The following is a 23943-nucleotide window of genomic DNA, read 5'->3' as shown; positions in this document are numbered from 1 at the left end:
CGGAGGCTAAACGGAGTGCTCTTTTTAAGTGGAAACTATACTTTATACGAAAGTATGCCGACACGTCTGCAGGAAGTCATTGCTAATGGGGGTGGACCAACTAGCTACTAATTTTTTTGCAGGACTTTCATTGAATTTGATTTCATTATGTAAATAGCACATATTTCATTGAAGGAAACATTATCGAAATAAATTATTTCATGTCATAGACGAATTTAGCTGGTTTTTGTCGTCATTGTCGATATCATATGGTGAAGAAACAGTTGTGCCGACTTTTTCTTAAATTATTTAAAATTTCGTTTTCAAAAAATATGTCGAGTGCGTTCACTTACAATTCCGATCGAAGTTTTTGAAAATTGGATAAACTACTCGTGAGTTAGAGCCATTGATGTGAACCAGGCACATGGCGTGAAACAGTTTTTGCTTGTAAGTCGGCCAAATTTGATAGGTATTGACCGTACAAATCAGGGGAAAAAAGTTAATGAAATTCGGCTCATCGGATCATGAGCTAGGTCCCTTGGAGTGAGCCCATATAAGGCTACTCGGGCGTACGGTGAATGTGGAGTATTTTGTCAATATCTCGAGTAAATTTTGACCGAATTTCATTAGATAGATAGATCGGGGAACTTTATTTGTTTTGAAAAAAATATTTACAATCATGTCTGGTTATTTATACAACGTTTAAATAAAGAGATTTAGACATTCAGTCTTTACAGCTTAATTCGGCACTGATTAAATACATCGAGGAGTTGTTTAATTTCTTTCAACGTTCTACGTTAACGATTTAAGAATCAATCAGTGGAAAACTTTATAAAAACCACTTGCTCTTAACTAAAAGAAAAAGAATTTTAACTTGGCGAATGATGTGTGGTGATTTACGATGTCGTGTGAACTGGTGATGATGACTAGGAACTAATCGCTGTTCCATCGCAATAACTTGACGAAAGCGTTTGATCCCTTCAGCCTGGTCGACCCAGCGAAGCTTGAGGACCTCTTTCAGTCAGTCAGTTCATTTATTAATGGGTTTGAGGAGTTTTGGCAGCTCTTCATGAATTTCGTGGATTGTTTGTCCCAAACGCCCGCCAGCGGTACCACCTTTGTGGTTTGGTGGAGTTTCCTGGTTGAATGATAGAACGGGAGGTCCATCATCATTTTCAGGATCTTGTTTTGTTGCGTTTGCAGTTTGTTCTTGTGAATGGCGGCGCAACCATGCCATACTGGTAAAGCATATCGCATTATCGATTGGAAGACGACCTTGAACAGAATAATTTTTGTTTCTTTGAACAGTTTCGACTTTCTGCATATGAACGGGTAGAAGATTTTTATATATTTTTGCACTTTCTGTACGACACTATGGATGTGGTCGGCAAAAATCAGTTTTTTATCGAAGTAAATGCCGAGATACTTAACTTTCGATTCCCAATCAATTTCAACATTTCCAACGCTGAGCTTTCGGTTGGGCAGGAAGGTCGATTTCCTTCGTTTAGTGAAAAAAATCGCTTGACATTTTTCTGAGTTTATCTTCAGCCTCCAACGTGTGAAGTAGGAGTGGATTTGGTTGATAGATTTCTGTAATCGTGACTGGATTTGATTTCGGCTCTTAGACGTTGTCAGGATGGCAAGATCGTCTGCGAAAAATGCAATTATAATATCATTGAGCTGCGGATAGTCGGTTAAAAACAAATTATAGAGCGTTGGAGAAACTCGTGAGCCTTGCGGGACCCCAGCAGGGACGCTTTTTGAGCTCGATAGCGACTGATTCACTTTAACTTTGAATTTCCTATTCAAGAGAAACGACCGTATCAATTTGACCAAGTACACTGGAAAATTGAGTTTCGCTAACTTATGGATCAGGCCTTCATGCCAGATCGTGTCGAACGCCTTTTCGCCATCGAAGAGAACCATACCTGTGGACATTTCATTAATTTTTAGCCCCGTACGAAGTACTGGAGGCTTATAAGATTAATATGCTGTTTGTAACACGTTGAATTGGAAGCAGACAGTAAGAGCAAAGCATTTGGTTATGTTCATAGATGACGAATCCGCAATAAAAACAAGGCATCAGAACAGTCGGAGCGTTTGCTGCGACTTAGCCCCGTAGTTTTTGTTTCATTTGAGAGATAATTGAATGCCGAATAGAATGGTGGCAAAACAAGTTTCAAATTTGGGCCCTTGGACTAAGGCCGCTACTCGGCTCTAAGTGGTTTTTGCACATAAATCGAGTAAATCTCATCAGATTTTGCTAGTTTTTGTTTCATTTGAGAGATAATTGAATGTCGAATAGAATGGTGGCAAAAAAAGTTTCAAATTTGGGCTCTTGGACTAAGGCCACTACTCGGCCCTAAGTGTTTTTTGCACATAAATCGAGTAAATCTCATCCGATTTTGCTAGTTTTTGTTTCATTTGATAGATAATTGAATGCCGAATAGAATGGTGGCAAAAAAAGTTTCAAATTTGGGCCCTTGGACTAAGGCCACTACTCGGCCCTAAGTGTTTTTTGCACATAAATCGAGTAAAACTCATCCGATTTTGCTAGTTTTTGTTTCATTTGAGAGATAATTGAATGCCGAATAGAATGGTGGCAAAAAAAGTTTCAAATTTTGGGCCCTTGGACTAAGGCCGCTACTCGGCCCTAAGTGTTTTTTTGCACATAAATCGAGTGAATCTCTTCCGATTTTGCTAGATTTAGCTTTTTATGGAAGGTAATTGAATACTGAAAAGAACGTGGCGAAAAAAGTTTCGAATTTGGTCCTTTGGACTAAGGCCGCTACTCGGCCCTAAGTGTTTTTTGCACATAAATCGAGTAAATCTCATCAGATTTTGCTAGTTTTTGTTTCATTTGATAGATAATTGAATGCCGAATAGAATGGTGGCAAAAAAAGTTTCAAATTTGGGCCCTTGGACTAAGGCCGCTACTCGGCCCTAAGTGTTTTTTGCACATAAATCGAGTAAATCTCATCCGATTTTGCTAGTTTTTGTTTCATTTGATAGATAATTGAATGCCGAATAGAATGGTGGCAAAAAAAGTTTCAAATTTGGGCCCTTGGACTAAGGCCACTACTCGGCCCTAAGTGTTTTTTGCACATAAATCGAGTAAATCTCATCCGATTTTGCTAGTTTTTGTTTCATTTGATAGATAATTGAATGCCGAATAGAATGGTGGCAAAAAAAGTTTCAAATTTGGGCCCTTGGACTAAGGCCGCTGGCTCTAAGTGGTTTTTGCACATAAATCGAGTAAATCTCATCCGATTTTGCTAGTTTTTGTTTCGTTTGAGAGATAATTGAATACCGAAAAGAACGTGTCTAAAAAAGTTTCAAATTTGGGCCCTTGGACTAAGGCCGCTACTCGGCCCTAAGTGTTTTTTGCACATAAATCGAGTAAATCTCATCCGATTTTGCTAGTTTTTGTTTCGTTTGAGAGATAATTGAATGCCGAATAGAATGGTGGCAAAAAAGTATTTATTTTAAATGCGACAAAAAAGACTGCTCACAATTATGGCGCAGCTGGTAAAAAATCGATCTTTTCTCAAATATTAAAAACTACAGTAAATAAATATCATCGATCTTCTTCTTCCCTAATGTTCCCAAAATACAAGCAGCGTTACCACGTTGAATTGCGATGGAAATTCTTTGCAGAAGGTATTCTTTTGATTTTACCTCACCCGTTGCCTTTTTCATTAAAGAGCCCAAGTTATCAATAAATTTCTGTTTCCGGACCCATGCAACCCAAAGTCTCGAAAGCAAGTGGGGTTATCAAATAGTTTTGTTTCAAAGAAATGTAATGGTTATGCTTATGTCTCTCTGCTTTTTCAGCAATGGACCGTGCTTTCTTTGATGAATCGTTAATATATGATGCAGCCATGGTATCCCGGACGGTAACATCCCACAAGAGTGATCTCCCATGACTCCATGGTATCAAAGTCATACCGTCAGGTTTTTAACCATCATCTCTTGAAAGACCTGGAGGCTGTACTATATTTGGAACACCTGCACTGGAGAAAGCATAAGCGAATATGTTATTCATAATATCATGTCTAACGTATTTTCCTTCTGCGCATTTAACACAAGATAAACCATGCAATCCATCTTTTTCGACTGTTTTACCGCAAAGACATTTATGTTCCTCACATATTTGAGTGCCTAATCGAAGACCAACAGCAATTCTAGTAGAATTGTTTATTTATTTATTTATTTATTCGATGCACTTAAAGGCTGTAAGCCCAATTACAAGCGACCATTCATGAATTCACAGCAATTTAGTTTAAAAATGAAAATTTGTAAGAACTAACAGTATTTTAATCAACAAAAAATAATCTAAATTCAATAATCGAAAAATGTTTTCACTGAACGTTTGAAGGAGTGGCGACTAGGGTTGGTTAGGTTCTAGTGACGAAAATATTGTGTTGTGGTGACGTTTCAACCGATGTATAGGCTCGTTTTCCGAGTAGTTCGATGCAGTTGTCGGCAGATAAAATTTCGGTGGATTTCTCGTATTTCGCACTGGTTGGTGAAATATAATATCAGTTGAAAGCATAGAAACAAGGTGCCCATTGATCAAATTATACAGCAACATTTCATCCAATTGAAAACGACGCGTTTCAAGTGAATGCATTCAAAGTTGTTTTAGTCGTGATTTGTAGTCCGGTTTGATCCAGTTGAATCTGTAGAATAACAGCCTCGTAAACTTTCTCTGAACCCTCTCCAATTGATCAATGTATTTAATATATTGCGGGTTCCAGATCGAGCAGCAATATTCCAGTCTACTACGGACGTATATGAGTTTAATTATACTTTCTGGGTTCTTGAAGCGTTTTGTCGCGCGGAAAATGATTCCTATCATCTGGTAACTTTTACGGGTCAAATTATTGATGTGGTGGTTAAATTTCACTTTCTCATCAAAGTCCACACCAGGTTCTTTTTTGACGTTGACTCTCGTGGTATTCTCTCCATTAATCGTGTAATTGAAATTAAACTTACTTGGTTTATACGTTACGGTCAGTGTGTGGCACTTCTTTACATTCAGGTCAAGCAACCGCTGTTTGCTTCATTCCGATAGCAATTCCAAGTCTTCCTGGAGAGCCGCACAATCGTGTTCACTACATATCTTTTTCGACAATTTGTGGTCATCAGCAAATAGTGAACTCCACGAGGAGCTGAAAATGGCTTCTTCTTCTTCTTCTTTTTCAGCCTGTTTCTATCCACTGCTGGATGTAGGCCTCTCCAGCTTCTTTCCATTTCGTACGATCCATTGCCATTTGCTGCCAGTTTGTACCTGCAATATTCTTAATTCCGTTTGTCCATCTCTCTGGTGGTCTACCTATAGCTCGTCTTTTATATGGTCGCCAGTTCATGATCTTTTTGGTCCAACGTTCGTCTGTCCTTCTTGCAATATGTCCCGCCCAGCTCCATTTCAGAGATGCTATTCTTTCCATGACATCAACGACCCTGGTTTGTTGCCGAATCCATTGATTCGTCATTCTGTCTCTGGCTGGCTGGAAAATGGCTGGCAAGCTATTAATGAAGATCAGAAACAGTAGAGGACCCAGAATAGATCCCTGTGGTATTCCTGATGAAGGTGTGGTGGCCTTTGATTTCGTACTTCCAATCATTACATATTGTGTTCTATTAATCAGGTAGGATTGGAACCAGCGAATATATTTACCATTAACTCCTGTTGTCCCCAGATCTTGTAGCAATAAGTTATGTGAGACCCTATCGAAAGCCTTTGAGAAGTCAGTAAACACAGTGTCAACCTGACCTCCGTCCGATATCGACTTAACTATAAAATTCATGAACTCTAGCAGATTTGATTGAACCGACTTACCTGGAAAGAAGCCATGTTGACGAGCACTTATGATGTCCTTGACATGTGCATAGAGTTGATTAAACATTATCCGTTCAAACACTTTCGATACTGTGCAGAGGATACTAATTGGCCTATAGTTCTCAACTTTTGAACGGTTGCCAGACTTAAACGTGGGCAAAACGTAGCTTACCTTCCATGATGTAGGATATTTACCCTCGTTTACTGATTTGTTAAACAGCAGCGACAACGGTACACTGATTGAGTCAGATAGACTTTTGTAGAATACAGCTGGGATGGCATCAGGACTGGTTGCTTTATATCGATCCAACCTAAGTAAGATTGATTTTTCATCGTTATTATCTATGACAGGCATTACAAAATCTGGTAAAAACTGGTCTACATTCACTCGCTCATGGTCTGGCTTCTGGTAGACAGTCGCAAAATAGTCAGCGAACATATCACAAGTCGATTGTCTGTCTGTTGCAACGAGGTCACCATGATGAACCGCATTTGGCAATGAATTTGACGCCCTTTGCGACTTGGTGTATGAGCAAAAACATTTCGTGTTGGAAGATAATTTCTCCTCTATATTCGACACGTAATTCGACTCACAAACGCAACTGAAGCTGTTTTACCAATTTTCGTAAAGACGAAAACAATTTATAGTCCTCCGTTATGTCTAGTCCTGCTTTCTTCTTTCTGTCATCTCAAACTTTTTACGATAGACTTATGTTGTATTAATCTGATTAACTCATTAGAGTACCAACAAGGATACTTGCCTGTGTAGCTTCTTACCTTTGGTACGGTCACTAAAAGCGCTTGGATAAGTTCATAATACCTTTTGACAGCCTCGTCGACACTCAAATTACTAAATTCACTAGCCCAGTCTATGCTCAAAACTTGTCTATTTAACTCCTCATAGTTTGCTCGGAAGAAATTGTATTTCGGCAGTCTCACCTCACTCAGGTACTTCAGAGGCTTTAAGCTAACATAGATGCACAGGGCCGGATGCTGCTTGTCTATCTCGACCAAAGGGTCCACATCTTCAACTAGCGACAACTTCGTATGATCAACATTGGTCAACACTAAATCTAACGTACGACCGATATTATTCTTAACATGGTTAAACTGGTTCAAACCCGACAACGACATAGTATCTACCAAAGCGTGAGCCATAAGGGCTTTTTGACCATGAATATTTCGTGCCTCACAGACTCCATCCTGATTGACATTCCATTCGACTGAATCTGCTAAATTAAAGTCACCAAGCAGCAGAAACTCACTGCCTGAAGAGCTTATTCCCACTAGCTCTTCAATCTTTTTAAAATGGGCGTTATGGTTGAACGTGCTATAGTGACTAATGTACTTTACGTTGACAAATAACCTCTCATTGTCACACTTCTCGATCGAAACCCACAGATCGCCATCAGTCACTTCCCAACTATCTAACCTACAGGAACGGCATTTAGATTTTACCGCAATGAGACAGCCACCTCCATCCAACTTAACCGTCTGACTCAAATCGCGGTCTGCTCTGTAGACATTATATTGTCTAGCGAACAATTCACTACAGTGTATGCTATCTTTCAGCCAGGTCTCAGTCAAGACTATCACATCAAGGTCCCTACTCAATACATTCGAAAGAAACACATCGGTCTTAGTCCTCAATCCACGCACATTTTGATAGTACACTCTGACACCTTTATGAAATTCCATGTTAGGACTCAATACTGAAAAATCAGACTCCTCCGGTATAAGACTTCATACATCAAGTTCAAGTGATATTTTAACAGAAAATCCTGTGAACGATTCTATAAAATTTTGGTCTTACGTTTTGGTCTTACAATTAAATACGTTCACCTTCACAATCTGATTTCATATAGCAGTTTGATCTTACAGAATGGTCTTACGAGTAGCAAAAACAAAAATGGTTTTCCGTTTGATATTACAGTAGCTGTTAATTTCAGTCCTAGAAGAAAAAGAAGAACATCCTCGTTACTATGGTCCAATTTAGAGCTTACCGTGTGGACACAATTTGGGGTTATGTACACAGACGCAAACTTGTAAAACAATTCACAGAAATGTATCGAACTAAATAATCAGTACTTCAACAATCCGGCAAGCAGCATATATTCATTAACATTTTGAAACAGTTTAGTTAATCACTAGTGGCAAAAAATTGGTTAATTGAGCTTATCAACCAGAGCAAATTGAAAAAATTGACATTCACTTTTCTTCTTTTTCTGTTATCCAGTAGTAATCCTAATTGACTCGATGGGATCACTTGCAACCACTTTGATGATTCTTTGGTCGATGATGCAAGTAGTCTGGCACGAGTTTTCAGGTCACCATTTTCAAACAATTCATTAAATTGATTTTTGATCTTCGGAATGTCCCAATTCTTTTGTTCCTTTTTAAGAGTATCGTTTTCTGGAACGAATTCTTGAGGATTTAATTAATTAATTGTACAATCTCTTCATCAATTATTCGTAAATCAAACTTTCGAAGAATCACGTCACACAAATCTGATGAAGAAAAAACTGATGACAAGTAGGCTGGTAATGCTAAATCCTCAACTTTCCTAATACCCATACCCCCGAAAGATAAGGGAAGCGACGCTTGATCCCAAGAAAGGCCTTCTACCCTATTATTAGTAATCGACTCCAATGTTGACTAAAAACTTCGTCAACAGACCTCAGCTCATATGGAAGCAAGTAAGCTCTAGAAGCACGCATCAAATAACTGAACCTACAACTGCTCAAAAATTTCCTAAAAACACACAAAGCAGGATGTACGTCAATCAACTTCAATCGATCACACATCAATTTGATTGATTCAACCTTAGACGAAAACATCCTCTCTAAACCTGTCTCAAACACCGGCGAGCCTAACAACTCAAGGGTAGACTCATCCACCTTCTTAATACCCGGCAACAAAGCTGATATCTCAGCATACATATGAGCTTCTCATATTGAACATAGGGTTGGTATATTTTCATTTTTTGTAGTTTTATCGGAACTACTTACCCATAGTATGGAAGAGAATGCTTGCCCGAAAATGTGAAAAAGGTCTATGGGGAAGAAGCACACCAACAACTTAGAGTAACTGATTAAAGGTCCTGAGGGGTCGCTCCATCCAGAACCCTAATCATTTTTTGGCTACATTTTCATAAAACTTCTTTCTTGTTCGGGACCACCGTGTACACCTCTGTTTCGAATTCCACCTGTAACAAACGGTTGAGTGGTCCATAAAACCCAGTTAATTGGTGTGGTCAGTAGCTTTCATTATCTATGCTTACCACTGCTTTTAGTGGCATAGAGAGATACGTATTGACCCAGATTACAAACTTTTCCAGGCTTCGGGCAAATATCATAGTTTCGCAACATAGTTTTCGAATCTCAGGAAGGTTTTACAGAACAAACTAGCAGTTCCAGAAGCTAAAAGATACATTTGTGCAACGCGGCTGACATAGAATTTCTCTAAAATTGAGAACAAGACACAAAAAACCAATTTGTTGGTGAATGGTTTTCAGCAGAAAATTTATTTTTCACAATATTACAGAGACGAATTTAAGTCGCACGGTCGTGTCCACATATTTTCGTTTAGATGAGTCCACTTTGTAGCAACTAATGAAAAGGAAGAAATTTTTGTTTTTAATTCTTTGATCGAAATCAGGAAGGCATCGACTTACTCCATTTATGACCCATTATGACAGGACCTGAATAAAATTTAAAAATTAATTTGCTTAACAATTGGCAAAATGATAGAAAATATTCCAGACAAAAATATGGAACTGAAATGTACTTACAGGCACCATGCAACATTCTCGAATCGATTGATCCATTTTTCAGAGCATTGTACCAAAGCACTGCAGATGCTTTGACAGGCTTTACAAAAGTACCAAGTATTGGAAACGGTGTGAGTCCTCCTTGTTCAACGTCGTTTAGCTATTTAGTCGAAAGATAACGAACAAATCATTTAAAAGATTTAAAACAATTTAGGAAACACGGAGCTGCGGGAACAATCACATAAATAACTCTCACAGACGAAGTTGATATCGGACCTAACAAGTTGATATCAGGCCTATGAAGATCTAAGCTCTACATACATAAACACATAAATGTGTTTCCAGCAACACCTGGGAATGTTCTAATTTATTTCAAACAAAGCGAAGCCTTATAAAGGGCCTTGCAAAGGCAACTTGATTACAAATGATTTAATTGCCCACTGTGATGCGAGGCACCACAAGCCTAAGAAGTTGTAATCAGGCAGGCCTAAGAAATTGATATCAACCCTAACAAGTTCAAACTCCAATTATAATGTTATGCAAGGTGTTATGGGGTCTTTATACACACAGAAAGTATTTGGTTACAGATGCTGATACGACAAAAAAAAACTGAACGTTAGCGTACATGTTCTCAACATTTACACACCAAAATTGGATGTGCAACTTCATTATAAATTTGTTGTTTTGCAAGATGTTGTAGCTCAGGCTTCAGCTCAACGTTAGAGGTGCAACAACAACATTGGTTTTGAAACACATACCAGACGACCACTGTGATATCCGCATAGAGACTAATAAAAGTGATAAAAATGGAAAACTTACATAAATAAGGAATGTAGTAACGCGATCCCCTTTTGCCGCTATGACAGGATCATTTGGATCTGTAGCCGCCAACTAAATCGGTTAAATTGTAGGATTATTGGTGGAATGAAACTCTCCGAGAACCACTTACCGAATCGTAATGTGTCGATACATGACCCCCGAAGGAGTAGGAAGCGATTTGCAGGGCGTCAGATGCCGCCATTCCTCGTACGTTTAGACCGGTAATTAGTTCGATTCTCCTAGACAGCGGTGTGTTCGGGATGTGTTCATCTCGAAGCCAGGCATATGCAGCCGATCTTGGTGTGGCACCGGCGGCTTTTTGAAATTGTAAGAAATCGAATGAGATTGCATATGATTCGGATTTACTCAACGGATTACCAACGGGTGGAGGACGGCGAAGCGATGGTGTTGCGGTCTTTTTCAAGTCCGCGATCCACTTATCACTGATCACATCGTAGATTTGAAGCAACGGCGGCTCTTCTTGTAATAATTCTATTTTCAATGGATTGATGGTAAAGTAGGGATTGCGTTGAGTGTCCAACCAGCATTTCAATTTTGATTTTACTTTAGCATCCTAAGGAAGTCCGTTACTGGTAGTCAATTTTGAAGAATTATTTTATAGAAATCAAAATTTACTTGTAAATGGATTCCATTGCACATTGCAAGAAATTTGTAATGTCCGGCTTGCATTGCAGTGTCGTCTAGGTTTTTAGTGAAATAATTAATTTTTACGTCTCGCATTCGAAGCGGATTGGTCGAGTCTTTCAGCTTTTCATTAAAGATGAACAAGTGTTGCATTTCAGCATTGTGCACGTACTCATTGTCGTGCTGAAATACGTTTGGATCAAAAACATCTGGAAAAGCAGACAGACAATAAATTGCAACAGTCGCTTTTGTACAAGTGAAAAATTCATAAAATATGCAAGTGACAGGACAAGATGACCAGTATTAAAGTAAAAACTTTTTTGTCGTAGACTTTGTTTGTGGGAGTTGCGTGGGTAGGAGTGGGCGATTCTCAAAAGTATTTATTGCAGATTTGTATAGAGGGATTTATTGCAGATTTGTATTCTGAAACGTGGAGAAATCACTTTTTCGGAATAAGTTTGTTCTTAAAATTCCGAAATGTCATTGAACGAAGACTGAAATTGTTCCCACCTCATTTACTTCCCATGAGTATGTTCCGCACAGCCTTGGTCGGGTAGGAGCAGTAATGAGGAGGTCAAATCAGAAAGAATGTCTAAAAAGTGTTTCTCTTTCCTTGCCACCACCTGTAGAATTCTAGGATAATGTGGACTTTTGCTTGTTTTTTGGGTTCACTTCTATTGAGGTGGCAGTTTCCAACAATTGCCTCACTCCTCATGGGTCCACCAACTTTTAGTTCTAAAACTTCAGGATTTTGACGGATTTTTCAGATATTGATGGGTTCCCTTCTGAAATTTTGACATTATTCAGGTGATACAAGGAATGTAACGTTTGTATGGAATTCTTTTCCATTAAAGTTGCTCTTGCTACACATATCAACGCAAACAGACGTAATTCAAATTTTTCTTTTGTTACACAGTCAAACTCAATAGAAAATAGAAAGAAAGCACGCTTTACTGACTTATCTTCCAATAAGTTGTCGGCGACAACGGAATACCCACGGTATCGAAATCAACTGTTGCAATTTATACGGTTTCTATCCAATCCTAAGGTTGAGCTCACAGTCACTCTGTTTACGTAAAACCCGTCTCTTTTCAATAGTCTAAACACATCTTCCAACCAAAACGAAGTGACTGTGAATTCAGCTCAGCCTAACAGTTTAAACTTCAATCCGATTTACCAACTGTATATTTCTCGCGTACGCCCTATCAATTTGAGTCTGGCTAATTGCTGTGCAGTTTTCATTCTTCATCTTTGACTCTGCCACGTTGAGCCAATCGAAAGCTAATGTGTGATAACCGTAGTCAATGGTGTACTCAGCAACCTCGAAAATTTGTGCTGTTGTTAGTCCCACGTTAGTTGCGACACCTCCAATATTTCCATTCGCAAACTGTGTTAAATGAAAACAAAAATAAATCTTGTGCCAATGTTTCGTGTTTAGGACAACACTCCAAATGGAGAGGCAAAGAGGAAAGCCACGTTTGGTAGACTAGTTTTACATTTTTGTTCATGTGCACATCTAACGAATCATAATCAAAGTGAAGGTAAAAATACCTGCTCAATGTCCATGTCGTAGACATAATGCAGTCGCAGAAGAGCATCCGTAGCTTCCACGAGATCCGTTTCGCCTGGCCAATTGTGCAGTCCTTGATCTTTGAGCCGTTGAACCATTTCTGTACAGGTGAAATTTATTGATTGTTAAACTGACCATACTGGATGGACTGGCTAGACCGGATAGACTGGCTAAACCGTATAGTTTGGCTAAAACGTATAGACTGGCTAAACCAACCGTATAGACTGACTAAACCGTATAGACTGGCTAAACCAACCGGATAGACTGGCTAAACCAACCGGATAGACTGGCTAAACCAACCGGATAGACTGGCTAAACCAACCGGATAGACTGGCTAAACCAACCGGATAGACTGGCTAAACCAACCGGATAGACTGGCTAAACCAACCGGATAGACTGGCTAAACCAATTGGATAGACTGGCTAAACCAACCGGATAGACTGGCTAAACCAACCGGATAGACTGGCTAAACCAACCGGATAGACTGGCTAAACCAACCGTATAGACTGGCTAAACCAACCGGATAGACTGGCTAAACCAACCGGATAGACTGGCTAAACCGTATAGACTGACTAAACCGTATAGACTGGCTAAACCGAATAGACTGGCTAAACCAACCGGATAGACTGGCTAAACCGTATAGACTGGCTAAACCGTATAGACTGGCTAAACCGGATAGACTGGCTAAACCGGATAGACTGGCGAAACCGGATAGACTGGCGAAACCGGATAGACTGGCTAAACCGGATAGACTGGCTAGACCGATCGAATTGCGGGATTTGTCTCACTGTGAACAAAAACAAATCGAGAAAGTCATGAAGAGACCACCAACCTGGGTTCATTGTTAAACTATTACAACTGTTGTTGTTAAATTAATTGTTAAACTGCTACAATATTATACGCTAAACAAAACAACGCGAGTACATAAATTTGATCCCGTAATTTTTCTTATTCTGTGGAGGCTTCGACTACCTTGAGTGTTTATACTTTGACCTTCCGAGTTAGACACCGGCTTAATGTATTGCAAAAAATCTTACTGTTTTCAAGCACCTGGTCCAGGTTCAGAACAAAATTTTGGAATTCTTTGGAAAATCTCCGCACCATTCTGTACGCCATTAGCGGATGAGTTGTTGCTTCACCTGCCCTTTGCCATGGATCTGCATTTTTCGGTAAGTGGTTGGTTCCCTTCAGTGTACTGTCCTCGTAGTCTTTTAAATATCTGAGGAAGGTATTGTTGATGGTTAGTGATTTTCGGGACAGACATTAAAATCTTCAGGAGTGTTCATTACGCTTGCGCTAGCTGCAATCTTTCTTGCAAATCCCCTGCGTATTGTTTAATTTCCTTGTATACTTCTTGTTCGACTTTCGCCAGGTAAGTTAAGTATGTGGATGACAATGAGTAAGGCGCTGGGGGTTCTTCAATCTCTGGAACAGCAGTGTTCGCAGGCGATGATAATGGTGTCGAACAAACAATTTGTGATACACAGATCACAATCACAGTAGTTATCGAATTCAACATTTTCGTCCACTGATTTTTCACTTGTTTCCTTTAATTTATTCTGAAATTTCCATTGATCCTACCTTAAAATAGCAAAAATGTAGAGTCACCATGTTAAGGGTGTGTGCACTAATATTGCAAACAGTAGTGAATCAGTTCTCAGCACTTATTTCAAGGGTTATTCTACAGGGCTTGGTCGGTGGGCAGACGTGTCAGCTCTGACACCCGTCAGTCAGTTCCGCAGAAAGGTCTCACTGGAAGCCTGCAGCTCAGGGGGAAAATACACCACGTTTTAGTTCACAAGAGGCCATTAATAACTGACGTACAGTCAGTTTTAGAGCCCCTACTCTAATGTTCAAATTTGACCCAATTTTGTTGGGGGCAGTCACGTTTTCTTGACCACCCTAACAGCGGACGTCATTTATGAACGGTCACTAAGACCCGAAAGTGCACATGTACTGATCGTTGATCATAATCTATCTGTAGGTCTTACAGTGGTGCTAATTCCTATAAACTTTCAACATTTTAAAAAGATATGATCTTGAGTTGAGTTATAATCGAAAAATCATTTTCATGACCCGCTGACATGAGGTTACTTTTGAGCCAATCACACCGAAAGTTGACAACACATCGAAAAAGGAAAAGATACGACTTGTCTAGAATTGACAGACGAATTAAATGAGCTATAACTTAACTCCATTGACCCATTGTCCGAAAGTGTTTGATTTTACTCGACGTTTTTGCGATATGCAAAAAACACTATGGGCCTCTCATTTTTACGGCCCTACCTCACGATCCACTGACATTTACACTTACTAAATGTTTTGTGTTGCAGATAGTCGGAAAACCTTAAAACCTTCTGACTGAGAATCCCTGATTGGTGTGGTCAGTGGCTTTCTTGCTTTCTTTATCCATGATTAAAACCAGTTTCAGTCAAGATAATATCCAATGCGAAAAACCATTACCAGCCTTCTGAACCTTCTCGACCGATTTTGCTTATCTTTTTAAACGAAAACGAGAGAAAAATTCAAAATCGGTTTCTTACACTCCCGTAGCCAGCCGAGGGCTGCACCTCATAGAATTACTTTTAGTTTAGTTTTTCCCAAATATTTTTTTTGTCGCTGCACCTCTTGTGCCCCTCCTGAATTCGGAGTCTGGCTACGGCCCTGTTTGCTCAATGTAAAGTGGCGACGGTCAGACGGACATTTTTTTCTCTTAGTGATCTAGCATCTCTGAGCAACCACAAAAGGTTTCATCCTTCCTCAGCGATTCGAGTTCGACGTTTTGCAAATGTGACAGTAAATCTGTCAAAATCTACATAACGCTAGATTAGCACCACTAGATATAGTATACCCCTGATTCCCTGATATGATACGGCGTTTTTTTCGAACCGTACCGAACTGTACTACAATGAATTATTCCTATACACATGTCATGATTATACTTCGGCCACTAACATTTGTCACTCCAAGAGACTTGATTGCCACCTTGAACCGACTTTTCTCTTGTTTCGAATTAAATGGAGGTAGCGCTCAGCGTAGCTTCAGTTCTAATATATAATTGACAACATAACTCTCCACTACAAAACATTAACCGTAACAATCGACGTTCTCTCGCCAAATTCACTACTCCTTTGGATACACAAAATACCACGTCTCCAATCACAAAAATGGAACAGAACCAGTTAGGTGTATGCTATTCATGCCAGCCTGCGACATTATGAGAAATAGTCACCCAGCATGTCCATTAAATATTAATTGGTTGCGATCAATGGAAATGTATCGGTTGACAGTGTGAACTCGTCATAAGTAAATAGTCAATGAAGTTCGCACCAAAAACGCGAACAGAATACCAAAACAAGATGTGTGTCGATTCACAAAAATTACTTCTTCAACAACACTTGGTTCCTCGTCCAATTACACTCTTCATTCACTCAAGGTAACAATTAAAAATGTTTATGAACGATCGCACAGTGATATCCGCAAGTTACGTAACGCGAAGATCGTCATACTCTGACCATTTTATGGATACTGAAAGCACCAATTCGATGGTAAAAACCGAATTCTGTTCAAGGTGAAGACGTTCACACAATGAATTAACGAGTTAGAACGAGAGACGTATACACCGCAACAGTAAGAAGATATAGATGTACAGCGGTATACATTCTGCTGCATGTGAGACGTATAATGCTTTCGGTTACCTTACATTGAAGAAAAGCGAAACAAAAAGAAAGACGGAAGTTGAGAATACATCAAAATGCATGCGGTGTGTAAATAACGGCCCATCTTCTACAGTATGAATGCAAATCCATTAACATTTCTTCTGGTCGATCATCATCATTATTTACAGCGAGCACAGCTGATGAGGTCTTTCTTGTACACTTTCTTTTACGCATTACGATTACCAGCAGAGTATATATGTGGGGCATTTCACGGTGAGCTACGTAGATTTCGATTTTATTTGTGAAGATCTAACAAAACTCGTTATAGAAATTACAGGATGGTCCGTAAGTTTGATTAAATATCTTGCCCACACGTTAGTAAGCGGGCGTGACGCAAGTCCTCTACAACCAAATTTTTTTAGTGACTTTGGATCATGCCCGCACGTTAGTAAACGGGCGTGACACAAGTCCACTACTAAATATTTTTTGAGGACGGCAGAGCATATTTACAGCAACTTTTTGACTTCTCCCCCTTAACTCCAATGACCCCAAACAAGGATATCTGGAATCTAGGAACCCATACGAGTTCAACAACCTATCACACGTTACTGCAGCTTCAAAATTGGCCGAGATATCGAACTTCTAAATATTGGTGTTTGTATGAAAATAAGCAAAATCTCGTTCTTAGCCCCGGACGAAGTACTGGGGACTTATAAGATTCATATGCCGTTTGTAACATGTTGAATTGGAAGCAGACGGTAAAGGCAAAGCATTTGTCTATGTTCATATATGATGAATCCGCAATAAAAACAAGGCATCAGAACAGTCGGAGCGTTTGCTGCGACTTAGCCCCGTACGACCCGTAATCCTATTTCGTCCGTAATCATAATACGTCCGTAGCCGTAATACGTCCGGAACCCCAATACATCTACAACAATGCGTCTGTTACCAAAATGCAAGTTAAGTTGGGCATTGTCAAATTTACTGAAAGTGTTCATTTTTAAAATTGCGCATGGCACAATTACGAAAGCCCGAACGAAGTACCTCCCAAATAAAACCAACAATTTACGACATTATTTTAGAAATCCAAAATTTTTTGCCAACTTTCTATTGGGTATTCAATTACCTCTCAAATAAAACAAAAACTAGCAAAATCAGATGAAATTTACTCCTACGTTAGTGAAGAGCCGTGACGCAAATCCGTTCACACTGAAAAATTTGACAAAATTTGAGGAACATATATACACAATTTTTTTGACTTTCCCCCTCCGCTCCTACTGCCCCAAAGTATTTTATTCGTAATATCTGGGCGTCCATACGAGTTCAACGAGTTTTCACACACCTCATAAGGTTAAGATTTGGCCGAGATATTAACTTGGAAATTTGTAGAAATTTGTATGAAGAAATGGATTTTCATATGTTTCGAAATTGATGAATTATACCAACCTTTGTCTTTCTGTTACTTTGATACACAACGAAACTTTTGAATTAATCGGTGGATTTGGCTGAAATTTTCAGGGTATGTTAAGGACGTAATTCTAAGAAACAAATTTGAAGAAATTTTTATAAAAGTTTATAAGTTCGGAGATATGAGCGTGTTAAGCTATTGAGCTATAGGACTCATAACTAAGAAAATATGACAGATAGAAAGTTCGTTTAAAAGACAAATTAGAGTTTCACATTCTAGTCGGCACGTGTGTTCATGGATGAGCGTTTGAAGTGCGTCAAATTTTCAAATTACGTCAAATTTTCAAATTTCTTCAAATTTTCGATTTTCGTAAAATTTTTGATTTTCGTCAATTGAAAGCTGGAAGGTTGAGATGAAAGAGAAAGTTATAGAGTTTTGTAAAAAGAATATTTTCGTTCAAACTGCACAATATGATTGCCTATTCTGCGACCAAATTCTAAAAAATCGCAACTTACAATAGAGCTGATATCGCCTAAAACTACTTACAGTGGAGGTGTGACTCAAGTCCTGTTATAGAATTACAAAAAAAACTGATATCGGTGTAGGTGACGCTTACAGTCTCGACACATTGTGAAATATATTGCTTTAAAGAATGGAATTCAAACGGAAGAAATCCAAATCATCTGCCACTTTTTGACGCAAATGTTTTTTGTTATAATTTTCTTCCTAAAATTTTTCTGGTAAGATTTGATTGATTGATTGTTGATAAAACGTTCGCGTACTATCCTCATCAGCTGCCATTTGTGACGCATATCTTTTTGCGTGTCGAATCTGTAAGCGTCATGACGCGTCACCTACACCGATATCAGTTCTTTTGTAAGTGGATAACAGGACTTGCGTCACACATCCACTGTAAGTGGTTTTGGGTGATTTTTGAATGTGTTTCTTGTTGGAAATTGTGTGAATTATTAAATATAACCTTCCAACAGGTCGGTTCCCAAATTTTAGGATGACAGATGATTCCTCTGGCACTACCTAACTTCCATCAGATTTTTTGATGGATTTTGGTTATTTTCAACATGAGTAAGATGTTCCAAGGTTGGTTCCTAAATTTTGGGATGACAGATGGTTCAACATTGCCACGTTGAATGACCAGCCCTAATCTTTGAATTAAGTAGCTTCCCAACCCAATTCACGTGCGAGTTCGCAAATGGGTCTACACATGTATAATCCCACAGGAGTGATTCACATTTCGCCCAAGGTACGAGAGTCAGCCCGTCGGGTTTCTTACCATCTGGTCGGGAGCAGTAGGTTCACGTTTGCAAGGAATTTCAGCTGATCGGAATGCTCGTTGAATTAAATCATTTCCTGATCCACGTCTCGGAAGCGTGCCGGATGCTTTGCTGCATGATAATCCATGTCTGCCGTATTTGTTAACTTTCGTATCACATACACATTTATGGGGCTGAACAATTGCAACGCCAAGACGTAAACCGATTGATATTCGAAACTCATCATTATTCAAATGAGTTCCTAATTGAGGTGACGATAAACTGTGTAACCAAGGGCCGGATTCTTTCGACGAATTGGCCGAAAATCGAGCTTTGTCCACTGCAACGTTCAACTGTTGTCTAAGATTTTCGATTTTCTGATTAATTTCGTAAGATTCCCACACGCCTTGATAAATACGTAACGATTCCTCTAGAAGTTCTCCAAATTTTCCACACCAATGATTTTCTGATTCCACTTTTGTCACATCAACTAGTCGGTAATTTTTATTTTTATTTTTTTTTTTTTTTATTTTTATCTGTTTAATGATCAACAAACAGGCCAAAGCCCAATAATATGTCAATCAGCAAATTACAAAAATGGAAGACATTAGAAAAAATCATAAACCAAAAGCATAGCAAAACGTTAACAATATCAACAACCATCACCATAATCAAAATCGAAAAGCGAAATGATCCTTGACTAGGCTCTTAAATACAGAAAACCTGTCATCCATTAAGTTTAATCGTGAGAAATATACGTCGTGGTGCTCTTGCAGGCGATAAATAGGACAATTTCTCTGTACATTAGTCTTGAATTTTGGAAGGTAAAACAAAGTCTTTTGCCGTGTGGATGTAGAACGTCCATCAAACTTAAGATGATGATAAAGTTGAGAATCGATACGATGATGGATCAGTTTGAACAGAGTGAGTTCGTCATTTTCCAACCGTCGTGACTCCATCGAGTGTAACTTCAGAAACTTGAGCCTTTTGTCGTATGATTGTTTCTCCATGTTGAATTTGTAGAAAAACATCCTTGAGAATTTCCTCTGAACACGTTCAATTTGATCGATTGCATTGAGATAGAACGGACTCCAGACCGACGAGCAATATTCCAACCTGTTTCGGACGAGAGAGTTGTAAAGAATCATCATGCTTGTTTGGTTAGAAAAATATCTTCCACAGCGAAAAATGAAACCTATCAGACGATATGCCTTCCTTGTTACCAAATCGACATGCTCATTGAATGACAGTTTATCGTCAATTGTAACTCCGAGGTCCACCTTTGAGTGTAATCGCTCGATGATTTTGCCACTAAATACATAAGGAAATTCAATTCGGTTAAGACTGTGTGTGAAAGACATAACAGCACACTTCCTATGGTTTAGGCTCATAAGATTGGTTTCACACCACCGTTCCACTATATCGAGATCTTTTTGGAGAAGACGACAATCATCTTCAGTAACAATCGCACGAAAAACCTTAATGTCATCAGCAAAACCAAGTCCAGCCGATACAGCTGATAGCAGGTCGTTGATGAAAATTATGAATAGAAGTGGACCTAGTATCGATCCTTGCGGGACACCAGAAGTTGGATGAATTTCGTCGGAAGTTGAGCGACCGATGACAACAAGTTGTGTTCTGTTGCTAAGATAAGAAGCAAACCAATCTATTAATTTTGAATTTAATCCGTTACCTTTGAGCTTTCCAATCAATCCAGCATGGTCAACTTTATCGAAGGCTTTCGTGAAATCAGTATAGACAGAGTCCACTTGACCACCATCAACAATATCGTTTGCTATTGTCGACACATATTCCATCAAGTTCGTCTGGGTGGATCTCTTTGAGTAGAAACCATGTTGTGAATAGTGTATCCTGTGCTTCAATTGCTCAAACAGTTCATTGAAAACCAATCTCTCAAAAACCTTGGAGATAGCGCATATAATGCTTATTGGTCTGTAATTCGACACGTCGGCTTTGTCACCATCTTTGAATATGGGTGACACCCAGCTCACTTTCCATTTAGTAGGAAATCTACCTTCTGTCATAGATTTGTTGAACAGGATGCTAAGCGGCAGTCCCAGGGATAATGACAGTTTTACAAAGAATAACATTGGAATATTGTCCGGGCTGCTCACTTTATGAACGTTGAAACTCTTCAGTGCATGCTGCACCTGATTCTCAGTGAAGACGAATTCTGAGATAACATCATCATTAAGAGCGGGCTGGTATGGATCGTAGATTGGTACCTGAAATTGCAAGCTATTTACTGACGGATTAAAAACGGAACTGAAATACTTTGCGAACAGGTTACAAACGGTATTACGAACAGTGGAGTATTCATCACCAAGCTTCATTTCGTTTGGCAGTGAGTTTGTCTTACGTAAAGACTTGGTAAATGCAAAAAAGCACTTCGTGTTAGTCTTCAAATTCTCTTCACAATCTTTCACATAGGCATCGAAACATTTCGCTATACCCAACTTGACTTCCTTTCGAAGGCGGCTATATTCCTCCTTAGCCTTAGCCACTTCACAAACAATCACCGGCCGGATTTTTTCAAGGTCATTGAGCTTCTTTCTCATCCTAGCTTTCTTACTAATCAGCGAGATCAACTGACGCGAGTAATAATTAGGATATTCTCTGACCGAACACCTACTCTTGGGAACGGACTTAATATAAGGGTCGAGGACAGCATAAAACTTCTCAACGGCAAGATCAACATCCAACCCATCAAGCACATTGGCCCAGTCAACTTTCTTCATTCAGCTTTTCATAGTCTGCCCGATAATAGTTTGTCCTAGCATGGCGTTCTTCTAATAGAAACTTCGTGGGAGACAATGACAATGAAACCGCAAGGGCGGGTTGGTGAGGATCTTCTACGACCAGTGGGTTAGTGGATCTAGAAAGGCGAATCTGCTTTGGGTCGAGATTCGCAACAACAAGGTCGAGAGATCTATCGTTCAGATTTCTAACAGCATTAAACTGCTTAGCACCACACAGAGAGAGCCAGTCAACTAGCGCACTTGGGATAGCACCCCTCGTGACGAGCGGTTCACACCAATTTCCAGCCGTACTTGACCACACGACAGTATCGCTCGAATTATAGTCGCGAAACAAAACAAACGAGTCACCAGGGTTTAGCGACATGACTAGTTCACTAATTCGTTCAAAATGATTTACTGCTGTCTCCGGAAGGACTCAACGGAAACGACTGATGAAAACTAGCCCACTCTAGTTTTGTGACCGCCGTTGAGTTTCGAGGTCGAAACAGCCCGTTTTTCTTTGTACATTGCTTTACGCATCCCATGGGAGGGAAGAGAATCGAATTCTCTGTTTGTTTTTGTTACTCTTGTTTTAGCGATTTATCTTAGGCATTTCAGCTGGGGGTATTTTTAGTGATTCCAATCGCTCTGAATAAGAGCGCAACGATTTGAAATTACACAGGATCTTCAATCAAAAGTAAACTTGAAGCAATTTTGTTTTATTATCTCAGTGCTGTTTGTCCAATAAATTTGGAAAGGAGTATGCGTTTTGGTTGTTTTCAATAAATTTTGTAAAAGGAAGAATTGTTTTGGTTTTCTGCTCGTTAGTCTAATAGCCTCGCGCTGTGGGTTAGCTCTATTGTTGCTTTTGGTCCGTTGCCAGTTTGTAACGTTAAAAATCCAGCACTGATTTAGTTAGTGGTGTCCTCAATGGTCAGCAAGTTTACTATTTAACTCTACATACCGAACATTAAAGTACGCCTTGTCACCACTCGCTAACTCCACTGACACCCAGACGTCTTCTATACTGAGCTCAAAACTGCGGACACGTCTGGACAACAATTTTCTACTCACAGCTATCAAACAGCCACCCTTTCTAGTCAGACCCGTCAACAGCGCATTACGGTCACACCTGTAAACTACGTAGCGATCATCAAAAAACTCTGAACTCAAAAAATCATCGTTCAGCGCGGTTTCACATAACAGAATAATGTCGAAAAAATTCCGTAACACTGCCATTCCAAACTCTTTGGCCTTGGTCCTCAGGCCATTCACGTTTTGGTAGTACACTTTGAGATCGCCAAACATACTGGCTATCATACACAGACTTGTCCTCACGATTCAGTGAAATTGTGGCGGTCTTACGATTGATATTACAAAAAAGAAATTAGGTGTAGAAGTGAGTGCTTTGATTTGTTTGGTCTTACGTTTGGCGGTTTTTCGTTAAGCACTCAATTCTAATGAAGGATTTTGATTTGAATAAAATAATTGGTTTTACGTTTTGTTTTTCGTCATAAAATAAAATATAATTTTTCATCGGTTGTGAATTCTCTTTATCTGCAAATATGATCTTAAGTATCTCTATGGAAAAACAAAAAGAGCAAAATTCAGTAATACACAAAATAAACGCAAAAAATACCTTTCTTCATACACTGCACCAAAGAAACTATTGTGAGTGTTGAGGTTAAGTGCACAGTGACGACTTCGTTTATGCGTTTTTTTGCAAAACAACCTGTAAATCTTATGTACTCCACTAGTTTAATGTAATACGAACATTCATAATCACTAGTAATAGATTTACAAGAACTAATATGTGACACAAATGTAATTAATTTGATAAATTCGTCGTGATAACTTTACGTTGTCATTTACGTCACACACAGTCTACTTGAGGTAACAGAGCGGAAACATTATACATTGACGACAGAAAACATGGAAGAGCAATTTTGCCTCCACTTTTTTTGAAAAAATTTTGTCATTGTTGTCATTGATTGTGTTGAATGCTTTTGTTTTAGATTCCGTTCGGGGTGAAACATTATTCTTATTCTCGTTCCACAGTTGAATATTTTGCCGCACAAAGGTCGTAATCTCAACGTTGTGTAAGTGAAAAGCAATAAAGCATTCCACGACTGTTCATTGTTTGATCTGACACAATTGTTAATAACATTGGTCAATGTACCAGCTAAATACTGTCGAGCTCCTTTTGATCTCGAGCAAAA

The 23943-nt window shown here is 39.1% G+C and overlaps 1 protein-coding gene across 1 annotated transcript; it reads right to left on the bottom strand.

Annotated features, from left to right (window-relative positions):
- Positions 1-9330: 9330 nt before the first annotated feature.
- On the bottom strand, positions 9331-16173 carry LOC119085532 (prolyl 4-hydroxylase subunit alpha-2-like). The gene is made up of 12 exons (XM_037195947.1): positions 16012-16173; positions 13917-14208; positions 13665-13846; positions 12609-12727; positions 12235-12444; positions 11049-11240; positions 10791-10986; positions 10543-10727; positions 10413-10484; positions 9615-9753; positions 9498-9524; positions 9331-9432 (listed from the first exon to the last, which is right to left on the bottom strand). Exons 2-12 carry the CDS (start codon positions 14144-14146, stop codon positions 9362-9364), a joined length of 1623 nt encoding a protein of 540 aa, XP_037051842.1. The 5' UTR covers positions 14147-14208; positions 16012-16173; the 3' UTR covers positions 9331-9361.
- Between the last annotated feature and the right edge of the window lie 7770 nt (positions 16174-23943).

This window comes from Bradysia coprophila, unplaced genomic scaffold, assembly GCF_014529535.1.
Source record: "Bradysia coprophila strain Holo2 unplaced genomic scaffold, BU_Bcop_v1 contig_94, whole genome shotgun sequence".
Lineage (NCBI taxonomy): Eukaryota > Metazoa > Arthropoda > Insecta > Diptera > Sciaridae > Bradysia > Bradysia coprophila.
The sequence above is the reverse complement of the archived record's forward strand: the minus strand, read 5'-3'. Positions and strand labels throughout refer to the sequence as shown.